The sequence below is a fragment of the Mustela putorius genome, unplaced genomic scaffold (assembly GCF_011764305.1).
Source record: "Mustela putorius furo isolate JIRA1106 unplaced genomic scaffold, ASM1176430v1.1 tig00003854_pilon_pilon_pilon, whole genome shotgun sequence".
Classification (NCBI taxonomy): domain Eukaryota; kingdom Metazoa; phylum Chordata; class Mammalia; order Carnivora; family Mustelidae; genus Mustela; species Mustela putorius.
Genome location: NW_025422006.1, coordinates 5,007,557 through 5,019,917, shown reverse-complemented (window position 1 = coordinate 5,019,917; position 12,361 = coordinate 5,007,557). Strand labels below are relative to the sequence as shown.

General features: G+C 47.8%; 1 protein-coding gene across 8 annotated transcripts in view; it reads left to right on the top strand.

Moving 5' to 3' along the window:
• SMARCA2 (SWI/SNF related, matrix associated, actin dependent regulator of chromatin, subfamily a, member 2) overlaps positions 1-12,361 on the top strand; it is a 179,535-nt gene that overhangs the window by 75,708 nt on the left and 91,466 nt on the right. For all 8 annotated transcript variants that reach the window (XM_045065039.1, XM_045065045.1, XM_045065043.1 and 5 more), the window contains exons 20-23: positions 1,261-1,368; positions 1,988-2,074; positions 5,549-5,595; positions 7,753-7,919. In XM_045065039.1, the coding sequence (XP_044920974.1) occupies positions 1,261-1,368; positions 1,988-2,074; positions 5,549-5,595; positions 7,753-7,919 (409 nt within the window). The remainder of the gene's footprint in view (positions 1-1,260; positions 1,369-1,987; positions 2,075-5,548; positions 5,596-7,752; positions 7,920-12,361) is intronic.

The window sequence follows — 12,361 nt, the reverse complement described above, 5'->3', positions numbered from 1 at the left end:
TTCTAGGCATTTATCTGATGTTTATTATGAAAATTGCACATTTGTATTCTAGGGATTTTTTTAATAAAGAAAATAATACCGGGAAATAATCAAGGCAGATTTATGCATTAAGAACCTTCTAGAAGTATTGCAGGTGTGTGCTAAGCCAAGGGCACGTGAATTCCCTTTAACTGTTTTAAATCGGACTTTTTTCTCCCTTTTTTTTTTTTTTTTGATAGTCCAACTGGAAGCCCATGAGGCTTTCTTTGCCTTCTTGAGGTGGTCATAAAGTTGCATCCAATTCCCACCTGCCATCCGCACAGGAAGTAGTCTCTTGTCTCTGAAAAGCAGAGGTCAGTGGCAGCCAACCTAGGGCTGTTACAGCTCTCACTTGTGGAATAATACTGGGGGTTGCTGCCTGTGACCATTGAAAAAATTATCTTACAGGGGTTGCTGGGTGACTCAGTCGGTTAGCCGTCTGCCTTCAGCTCAGGTTTATAATCCTGGGGTCATGGGATCGAGGACCGCATCGGGCTCCTAGCTTATCGGGGAGCCTGCTTCTCCCTCTCCCTCTGCCTGCCACTCTGTCTACTTGTTCTCTTTCTCTCTTTCTCTCTCTGTCAAATAAATAAATTATCAACAGCATCTTACAGGGGCTCCTGAGTGGCTCAGTGGGTTAAGCTGCCGCCTTCGGCTCAGGTCATGATATCAGGGTCCTGGGATCGAGTCCCACATTGGGCTCTCTTCTCAGCAGGGAGCCTGCTTCCCTCTCTTTCTCTCTCTGCCTGCCTCTCTGTCCACTTGTGATCTCTCTCTGTCAAATAAATAAATAAAATCTTTTTAAAAAATTGTCTTACACAGTAAGTCTTGGGATATCAGACAGTCAGTGTTTTTCTCTTATATCAAAGGGGGTATACTGGGCAGTGGAAGAAATACTAGGAGGAAATTATATTGAGCATCTTTGAATTTGAAGTTTGTAAGCTTCTCTCTCTCTCTCTCTCTCTCTCAAATATGGAGCAAGTCAAGAAATTTCAGAAGACGTGACCCTCGATCACGTACATCCTTTTTCAGGTCCCCCCATCGTTATGGTCCCTTTAGCAGTGATGACCATGGTCTCCACCGCCACCCCCAGCCCACCCGCACTCCGTGAATCCAGGGAGGGGAAACGGAGGGACCACAGAGTTCCAGGACTGCCGCCCACTGCCACGTCCCCGTGGTCTTCTCCGAACAGGCCCCTTCCTCTCTCCCGCTCCAACACACCCGCTGTTTTCTCTCCCCCAGGTGGAATACGTGATCAAGTGTGACATGTCCGCGCTGCAGAAAATTCTCTATCGCCACATGCAAGCCAAAGGGATCCTCCTCACGGATGGTTCGGAGAAAGATAAGAAGGTACGTTTCGGAAGATGATGCAAGGCAGCGTGGGGTGTGTCTGTCTTCCCTGGGCCCTGGGCCGTGACGTCGGATCCTCCCAGGAAGTGTCCCTGCTCCTGCTGATCTACTCAACCGTATTTCTGGGCCTTTTCCGTAGCTGCTGTAGCTGCCAAAGGAAACCTCATAACCTCCTCATCGCTAACTGCATCGGGGCAGGAGTAGTGGAGTACATCCATATCACCAAAATAGCTTTTATCTCTGCTCATGTCAATTCTACAGGGAATATATTCCCCTTAAATGTCGGCAGGGGGCACCTTAGAAGGTGTTAAAATCCCGTGTCCCTCCCTGGGCATCTATCTGTTCCAGGCTTCTGTCTTCCCAGAATCCTGGGGAACAGTCGATCATGTCACCAAGCCATCAACTCAGTGTGGCTCCCTCCTGTAGCACAAGTTAGTCACGAGAAAGATGTTGTATCTGTCACTGAGAAACTTTTATAGCACAGGACCTCCAGATCCCCACAGGCGTAGGTTACTGAGAAGACCTCTGGCCCTTTCGTAAACGCCTCCTGTTTAAGAAATGGGGGGTATCCGTTCAATTAACGATTTGTTCTGTGTTTGCTCTCCCCGCTTGTCCTCAGGGGAAGGGAGGTGCCAAGACCCTCATGAACACCATCATGCAGTTGAGAAAAATCTGCAATCACCCCTATATGTTCCAGCACATCGAGGTAAGTCCACGTTCTCCACTGCGCTCCTGATCCCAGCTGCCCTGTTCCTAGTCACGCCACTTTTTTAAAAAGGAGAAAAGAAAGAGGGTCGAGTTGGCTGTGGACGCTGGAAGGATGTGTTCTGAAGCTCGACAAGGAGAATCGACCCACGTGAACGTTCCGGTTCCCCGTCCTCCCTGGCACCGAGCGCTGAAGCGTCTGGAATTTTAGAACCAACAGTTCGAAGCATCGAGAAGACACTGCAAGCTCGGGCTCGTCCCGTGGGCTGGGGACAGGATGTGAATGGCCTCGTTACGGTAGGAGCTGTGAGACGGGAGGAAGGAGGCTATGAAAAATACTGAGGTGACATGTTTGTACCCACTGGAGAGGAAGATGCCCTCGAAGTATTTTCTTTGTAACAGACGCTGCCTGTGGTTCGGCTCCGTAGATCGGCCTTTCTCCTTTCTGGCTTCCATCCCGACATAACGGCTTTTATCCTGACACTTGGGTCCTCACAAAGCTATTTTTAGGGGCAAGCACATTTTCTGGCCTGTTCACGGCATGTAAATAACTTTCCGAAATGGACAGGACTTCAGCCCCATGGGAGCCGTTGACCCGAGCAGGAGGGAAGAGGAGCCACACCAGAGGCCCCACTGTTGCGTGTAGCGGCCGAGACATGGGGTCGTGGTGGGGCCTCCTGGCCACGGCGTGCAAGCGAGCCCTCCGGCGCCTGCCCTGGTTCAATACAAGGGACATAAAAGAAAGTTCCGGGAACTCAGAATTGTAATAATTACAGTATAAAAATCAAGTTGAAACACACCTGCCTTTGAAATAGTCTTGACTTCGACAGTTTTTTTTCCCCTCCCTTATTTTGGGCCATCACGCTTGTCAGATGAGTATTTCACGGCATGCCTGCTCTGGGGACCCGTCCCAGCCTGAGCTGGCTGTTGCCGCCACATCCAGAGGGCAGGGTGTCTATAGGCGGGCAAGCTCTACACCCAAGTCCGTGGACAACAGCAGCAGGACCAGCGACGAAAATAAAATCCCACGGAAAGTCACGGCTGTTGAAACACTCGGGTGAAGAGAATCCCACGTACAACAAGGAGGCTGTGTCCCTGGGCCACTTTGTAACCATGACCTGGTGAAAATCTCTTCGCATCTCCAAACTTCCGTGCACTTGTCCCGTCATCACGTGCTGATAGCCTATGGGACTGGCAGAGGCAGAACTTTAACAAAAATATATAAATTACAGAGGAAGCATCTTAAAAATTGATAACCTATATTAAAGGTATCGAGAATTAGTAGGTATCGATACCAGAATCTCATAGAGACGTCACGGTCAGTTCACACATCAGACAGTGATTAAGCATCTACTGACCCAGGGCTGAGCCAGGCAGGTGGCGGGGGGGGGGGGATCCAGAAAGAACTGAACTATCTGTCCCCTAGGAGTTTAGAGTCTAGACTAGAGAGAGGGCCTAACAGAAGCAAATGAGGATTCAGACGATAGAAGGTATCGATGAATTAGTAGCAGCTCTGTATTGGTCTGTGGCTCATGGGAGCCAAAAAAAAAAAAAAAAAGTCAAATGATGAAAGTGACCAGCGTCAGGGCAGGTGAACCCGTCCCATCCCCTTCTTCCCCGAAAACAATTTTGAGATACTTATTCTGATTCATAGAAGGGTTTGAGGACTTTAAAGTTAGGAAAATTAAGTGTCAGTCTTACTTCATTTTGGTTGTCATGCAAAGAATTAGCCTTTGAAACGTGCTAGACCGTGTCAGAAGGAGGATGAAGCCTTCTGTCCTCAGGCTTCTGTCTGGAGAACCCGGGGAGCCGGGGAGCTGAGCCTAAGTAACCTGCCCTCCATTCCTTGCATATTTCCATTCTAAATAGCCATCAGTAGAGAGACGGACTGATTTGCAACTTGTTTTGAACATAAAAACTTTCGGAAGCATATTCCTAGCCATGAGACCCAGAGTCTTTGGCACACGTGGCCCAGCTCTGGCTCAGGGCTGGTGTGTGCATTTTGCCTCTGTCTTTGTATGCTTTGCACGTCACCTCTGTTCACAGGAAATCGGCCCAGAAGCCCCCTTTCCCTGCTGGGCTCACTGTTCCCCTGGGGACCTTCAAACCAGAAAATGAAGACATTTTTTTATAAAAGGGTGCCGATCCCTGGGACGCCTGGGGGGCTCAGTCAGTTAATCGTCTGCCTTCGACCCAAGTGCTGATCTCGGGGTCCTGGGATAGAGTCCCACATCTGGCTCCCTGCTCGGTGGGGAGCCTGCTTCTCTCTCATCCCTGCCTGTGGCCCCCCCTGCTTGTGCTCTCTTTCCCTCTCTTTCTCAAATAAATAAGTAAAATCTTTAAAAAAACAAACAACAACAACAACAAAAATGATGCTAATCCCTAAACTATCACCGTGCACAGACATGTACCACTCTCGGGTTTTTATAGTCCTGCTTAGGCGGTAAGGATGGATCCCAAAAATGTAGCAAGGTGTGGCTACAGGTGAAGAGGGAGGGCATGGCTCTTGGAGTCAGAGTGGGGTTTCTGGCCGTTGTCCGTCGGTGGTGACTTTCAGAGCCCACCGTAAACGATGGGCAGTAAGCAGACGTGAGAGGAAAGCTCAAAGGGGAAGAGAGCTGGTCCCCTGGGAGGAGAAGCTTTGCTGCTGAGGGAAGGAGAGGAAGCAGAGGAGGGAGACAGCAGGCGGCCAGTGTGAAGGCGTGACATGCTTCCCTTCCCCACAGATGGTCGCCTGTTCCCTCCAGTCAGCCTGGATTTTCAGTTCTTTATTTCTTCTACAGGATCAGTGAGGAAGGAATTACATGATTCAGGAGTTTAAATTCAATTGGAAATTCTAAAATTCTCATTTTAAATTTCAAGTTCTGTGTTTTGAAGACGGGGGCCCGGCCACCTGAGGGAGCGGCCGGTGTGTCCACTGAGGGCCGTATGTGTAACAGAGAAAAGCATAGTGTGGAGGGTTGTCGGGATTTCTCGAAATTCAGAGTTAGAATATAGTATACAGTCACCGTGACTTGTCCTGTTAAATATTTTTGCAGTGTATTTCCGTGTCCGTCTGAATCCTCATTTGCTTCTGTTAGGCCCTCTCTCTAGTCTAGACTCTAAACTCCTAGGGGACAGATAGTTCAGTTCTTTCTGGATCCCCCCCCCCGCACCTGCCTGGCTCAGCCCTGGGTCAGTAGATTCTTAATCACTGTCTGATGTGTGAACTGACCGTGACGTCTCTATGAGATTCTGGAGACTTATGGGACCTCCAGGACATGTTTATGTCTGCATTCAAAGTCTGCCTTCAAAGACCTTGAGTTTCTGGTTCATCATCTAAGGAGTATTTTCATACTTACTGATTATTTTATTTAACTATTCTCTAGAAATAAATGGGATGACCTCACCAAAAGAATAATTATTAAATTAATAATTTTACATATCTGGGTGGGGTTTTTTTTTAATCATTTTTTTTCTCCTCTCTCTTTTAAAGGAATCCTTTGCTGAACACCTGGGCTATTCCAATGGGGTCATCAATGGGTAAATGTTAAAATTTATCTTTCTTCCAAAAAACGGTTTGTAGGTCATCCCGAAACTTTTCACACCCCAGTGTTTCCTATCACACACTGCCAGCCTTCTGCGCCCACCGCTCACCTCAGCATCAGAGCTGCTAACCGAAGTGGTATTAGCCCTCTCTGGCATTAACTTCTGCATGCTTTGATCAAGTCACTATTCAAAGAACATGGATCTCATTTAATAGAATTAATAGTAACCTCGTGTCCTAAAAACGCGCTGGAAACTTGGAAGAGTTGTACTCACAACCAGTAGTGTAGCTTGGGCCAAAAGTCCATGGATCGTACTGAATTTCAAGTCGATACTTAACAGGTGCGCGGTTGGGAGGAAAGGTCTTATCCACCCTACAGATGTGTGACTTTACGTTCATCAAAGTATGGTCCGTACAGGAAGTGGGTTTTTTTGTGAGCAGTGGCCATCCTTACAACAACAACGGAAAAGATGCTTGTATTCACAGAAAGTCTCTGTTTTGTACCCGGGACATTGATTATTAGGATGTGGGGGCCACACTTGGATCCCAAGGGCAGACAGTGTCACTGGGCTAAGAACTAGGACTGGGACCCACCTAGAACCAGAGCCATGAGGCTGTCCTGCTCCTGCTCACTTCCCTCTCTTCCGGGTCCCGTGGCCACGCCTGGTGCTGTGAGATGGGCCAGGGTTGCAGAGTAGCACTACAGCCCCGGAGCAGGGGACAGAGGTGGGGAAGATGCACGTGAGAATGTGTCCGTTAGAGACGGCGCACGCTACCAGCAGTTGCTGATGAGCCGTTGTGGTGGTGTCGAGTGAGTGCGCTGATGAGTTCTGCCAGCCATAGCCACCCGACAATTAAGTTTTAATAATTTATCACATCCCTGTTGACAAAAGAGAGGAGTTTATTATGAAGGAGCAAAGGCCCTGCTTTAGCTCCTTGACACTCTGAAAGCAGGTACCACCCCCACCATCCCCTTTGTGATCTGAATTTCTGCATAACCCAGACCTCATGTCCCCTCCCCAGTCCATTTGTACAGTGTATATGGTGACATATAGAGGTGGCAGATCTCACCACTGCCCTGTTTCAGACCCTTCAGGGGCTTTCTGTTGCACTTAAAGCTAACACACTCAGTGTGGCTTAAAGAGTTGCCTGGCTTCTGTCTCCCCCCAGCCCGCACACCCACTGGCCCTCTGGCCCATCTCCAGAATTCCCCTGTTGCTTATGTTCAGTTCCTCCGACTCCCCAGCCTCTTTTATGCGACGGGGCCTTTGCACATACTCTCCCCACTTCCTGGAATCTCCTCCTCTTCCAAGCCCGCATGCTTTAGCCAGCTGTCTTGTTCATTGTTTGAGGTTTTTGCTCAATTGTTCTCTCTTCATCAAGGTCACCTGCATCAAGGGCTGGGAAATTTTTTTCCCTAAAGGGCCAGATCTCAAATATTTTTGCCTTTGTGGGTCAAAAGGTCTGTGCCCCAGCTTTGCCATTGCGTGGCATGAAAGCCACCACGTAGACAAAACAGAAATGAGTGAGCCTGGCTACGCGCCAGTCAAACTCTATTTACGAAAACAGGCAGCGGGCCAGGCCCTAAATTTGCCAAACCCTGCTCTGATTTAAAGATGTCCTGTGTTGCTATGAGTCGTCTCATGGCAACTTGTTATTTTTCTCTTTAGTGCTCATCACAATTTGCAATTAGCCGTTTGGAAGGCAGGGGTTCTGTTTTCCCATCCCTATACACGTGCCTGGAATTGTGCCCAGCAGGTTGTAGTAGATGCTCAAGAAATATTTGGACACATCTTAAGTGCCCTAAATTAGTAACTTTACGGGCTTACCAAGTAGCAATTTAAGGAAATATAACAGATTCGCGACTATGTGTGTGCATAAGAGAGAAAGAGAGAGAGAGAATGAGGAGGGGGGAGAGAGAGACAGAGAGTGAAAGTATTAGGAACATGAAAGGATTTCCTTCTCTTTGCAGAATCAGTCCCCATACGTAGCATCTGGAACGTACTCTTTGTGGGTTTTGTAGAGAAGTGTTTCCTTCCATGCCCTGTCCCCATCGCTCTGGGGTGGATATCCACACATTCATTCAGGCTCTCCTGGATCCTTGGAGAAGACAGCAGTAACACCGTCTTCTGGTTTTGCCTTTTTGGGTTCAGGGCCGAGCTGTATCGGGCCTCAGGAAAGTTTGAGCTGCTTGATCGTATTCTGCCAAAACTGAGAGCAACTAATCACCGCGTGCTGCTTTTCTGCCAGATGACGTCCCTCATGACCATCATGGAGGATTACTTTGCTTTTCGGAACTTCCTGTACCTTCGCCTTGATGGTGAGTCCCAAAGGGATCAGGCTGGGAAGGCAGGCCATGGGGCGTGCAGGGGGAGGGGGTGTGTGTGTGAGGGGGCCCTTAGGTCCAGTTGTTGGAGAGTTAACTAGCAGGGTGAGGGGCAGCTTTGCCAGATAGCGTTTTTTATATCCTCCAGCTTAAAATAAGCCGACATCACTGGCACAGCTGTTTGCCTCCCCCTCCCCCCAACCCCGACAAGCCAGCACAAGTGGACTCAGAGGCACTGATAAGTGCCACGATTAAACTCAAAGAAACTAAGTTAAAATTTAAAAGCCCTCTCTGCTCTTGGGATGGTGGGTTAGCTACGCGCCCTCCCGAATGTTCTGATGAGCCCTGAGCTTTTTCTGTTGAGGCTTATTTTAAAGGGATGAAGGCTGTGTCTCCTCTCTTTGGTAACACTGTAATCATTCATTTAGGATGATACTGAATTATAGCTAAAGCTTCTTTCTTCTCCTAAGTAGAACATATCTCCATGCTGCATTAAGAGATAGGGCCCCATTGTGTCCTGGATTTTATACAACTATGTGAAGTAGTTGCTTGATTTGCCTGGTATTTCACTTTTTGGAAAATCAGTAAGAAAATATGAATGGCGGGGGGGCGCTCCGTTGGTTCAGCCTCTGCCTTTGGCTCAGGTCATGATCACGAAGTTCCAGGATCGAGCCCCACATCGGGCTCCCTGCTCAGCGGGGAGCCGGCTTCTCCCTCTCCCTCTGCTGCTCCTCTGCTCTCCCTCTCTCTCTCAAGTGAATAAGATTATATAAAAAAAAAAAAAAAAGAGTGGAAGGAAACATGTATTTAGAGATATTTATTTCCAAAAGTACTATATGATTTTGATACCAACCCTAATATTTTTGAGGCTGAAAGATACCAAATTCCCCATGTTGTGGCAAGGGGATAACACTTTCAAAGAGCAGTGCATGGGAATAAGAGCAGGTTTACAGCCAGGACCCTATGGAGTCCCTTGCACACAGAACAGTAATGGTGTTACTACTGTCTGGTTTTGTCTGATGCAGTCTTCAAGTTATGGCTATGTGGGAAATTTAAAAGTTTATGTTCCTTTAAAAGGTTTTGTTTTAGGAGCCCGAGTGGCTCAGTCGGTGAAGCCTCTGACTCCTGATCTAAGCTCGGGTCTTGATCTCAGGGCCATGAGTTTGAGCCCCTTGTTTGGCTTTGCACTGGGCATGGACCCTCCTTTAAAAAAAAAAAAAAAAATGAAAACTAAAAACAAAACCAAAAATAAATAAATAAAAGGTTTTGTTTTATGTTCAGTCCAACATTCTGTCCCGCTGGTTGCCATGAATTAGATAGAACTGGACACACATCAACCTCAGACTTGCCCTCCTGTCTCTTTTATTTTTATTTTTAATATTTATATTTATATATATTTTTATATATTTAACTATATATTTAATATTATTTAATTTGTAGATATATTATGTAATATATAAATATATTACTTAATTATATATATTTATATGTATTTTTATTTATGTATTTTTTATATTTTTATTTTTTTATATTTTATCTTTTAAATGAATTCTCTTTATGGCATGGGGGTATGGCTACCTCCTAGGGTATTACTAATTTTTGAACTAATTATGCCTCAGATGGACTTGATTTTGAAAAAGCTTTTTACCTCTCCCCTCCAAAGTCACTGCAGACAGACTCACGGCCGAGTCAATGCTCCTTCTTGATTTCGTGACACAGTTCTGCCGTCCGCAGTCTGTCTCTTTTGGCCAATCTCCCGCACTGCGTCTCGTCCTTTGTCCTTCGACCTGATTCTCCCGTCCCTTCTCCAGGAGGGGCAAGGTCAGCACCCCTCCGGAGGGCAAGCCCGCCTTCCCAGCTGCCCAGGGGAGGGGCATCCTGGCGCCCCGCTTAGCTGCTGTTTCACTGTGTGGCTTTTCAAATGTAGCCTCTCCGCTCTTGGAGGATTGCAGCCTTGGAGTATTCGAGTCTGGGAAGCTGGCAGGAAGTGCTTTCCTTGAAACAAATCTCTTGTTCTCCTGCCAGCTTGAGAGAGTGTCCTTCACAGGTCGCCGTTGCTGGCGGACTGTCTCCATTATTTACTCATAATAATTGTCATAAAAGGTAACGTTGGTGGGATGCCTGCTGCATGTGGGCTACCGAGCAGGGCGCTTCATGTGCGTTACTGATCTAATGTTCTCAGCAAACAAGCTACGTCTGCCCCTTTTACCAAGGTATGAATAGGATTCCCCATTTCAGAGATGGGAAAACAAAGGCTTAGAGACACGCGTAAGTTAGAGACACGCGCAAACTTACGCATGACGCAAGCGGCGAAGCCAGGTTCTAACCTCGATCTCTCGGATGCCAGCGTAGTTCAGACTGAGTTTCAGCAGAGCAGGGAGCTACGTCCCCTCTCCGGCCATGCAGGCTGCTGTCCTGGTGGCAGCATTTCAAGAATGATTTCGAGCTTACTCAGCATTTTTAAAATTGATGAATTGAAACGAGGTACAAGCTGACTGGAACCGCTGTGTCCCTGTCATCAGGGCCCTCACTGTTAGGCGGGAGGAGACAACAGGTAGACGAGCTTCGTAACAAAATGTTACCAGTGGGGAACACAGTACAGGCTCTGCCCACAAGAAACAGCAGCCCTTTGTGGAGGCGCCTGAGAGAACCGCCGGGCAACCGATCGGTCTCCACGCTCACACGTGCCCCAGCCTCCAACCACCTGCCTCTTCCCCCGTTTGCTAAAATGACTTCAGATTTCCGTGGCTGAATTTGACGTCTCAGATTTTTGACCTCATGGTGGGGGAAAAAAAATCACTCAATGACAGCTAAACGGATTCTTCCCCCCCTGCAAAGATGATGGTTGTGTGAACAGATTTGGCCGCACCGTCCCGTTATAGTCTTTGTTTTCCCTGGAAAAGATTTTTGAGGGAGACCAAGTGGTGCAGCTACATCCCAGAAGACAAAATTTCCCAAAGCAGCTGAAACTAAGTTAAAATTAGTAATCATGAAAGCCTGGCAGCATGTTCCTTCTGGCACATTCTGCAACTTTCAGCACAATCGCACTTGCTATTAGTTGTGTTCTTGGTTACGTTCTACCTCAGAAGTCTAACGGAGCGTGGAACTGACGCTCCTACTGAGCGTGCGAGGTCAAGTGCCGCGTACCAGGAGCATTTATTTGCTCTGGGGGTAAACCGACAGCGCTTTGAGTCGCCCTGAGGCGCTCTCCCCAAGATTGCTGACGATGAGCAAAGATCCTGACTTGGGGAACCTGTGACTGATGGGATTGGTAACCCAGCAAACTGTGAACCTCGTCGTTAGAAGGGTCTTCGTTTTTTGCATGAAAAGTAATTTAATCATAGATTTTTTCATCACATTCCCAGCTACTTAGCATGAATTCGTACCAGACACACGCTTGAGTTATGGGGCGGAGGAGGACCCCAAAACTCCTTTGACCAAGTCCTTTTGGTGTTTCTTTTGCTTTCCAGTGCTTTATTTTGCCTTTAGGGTTATTTTCATCCCCAGGAGGCATATCCCCGAGCCCCTTTAGTTTATAGCTTAATCCATGTGGCCAGTAGCCAATTGGTTTTCAGTGTATTTAAAACCAAACTTGTGGGGCGCCTGGGTGGCCCAGTGGTTTAAGCCTCTGTCTTCGGCTCAGGTCATGATCTCAGGGTCTTGGGATCGAGCCCCACATTGGGCTCTCCGCTCAACGGAAGCCTGCTTCCCCCTTTCTCTCCGCCTGGCTCTCTGCCTACTTCTGATTTCTCTCTGTCAAATAAATAAATAAAGCCTTAAAAAAAAATACTTAAAAAAAAAAAAAAACCAAACCTGTAACCTCACTGTGCCCTGCTGTCTGGAAACGGACGTCCTTGTCTCTGGAAACTCCTTGCCTTCACTTTGGAAACGTTTGTGCCTTTGCCGTCGTTTCTGTGACGTTCCCTCTGGCTGAAGGCGGAGGCGAATCATGTGAGCGGTGGCTGCGCCTGAGTCATTTTGTTTTAATGACGGCACCTGGAAAGACGACAGCAGCGAGCCGGCCTCACGACGCCGCAGAGCCCGTCCGCCGTTAGATCGCGAACACACCCGTCACTGTGGTCTCAGCAAGCCAACTCTGAAAGGAAAAGAGAAAAAAAAAAAAGAGCCCCACCGCGTGGAGACCTCACTCAGCACATTTGGTGCCCTCCCCCCCACCCCCCTGCCGCCAAAATAGCCTAAACTCTTGGCCGGTTCTCCCTGCAGGATTTGACCAGGTGGGTCAACTGGAAATCTCATTTAGAAAGCAAAACGAGCTCTCCAGAACGGCTGCTTTGTTTAATGAGGAGAACCCCCAAAGCCCCTTGGTCCTAATCCCCATTTGCTCTATATGGGGAATTGGGCTTGTTTTTTTTTAATTTCCCCTCCTCCTCAGGAGGGAACTTACCATTTTTATTCACAGGAAGAAGGGCTCTCCC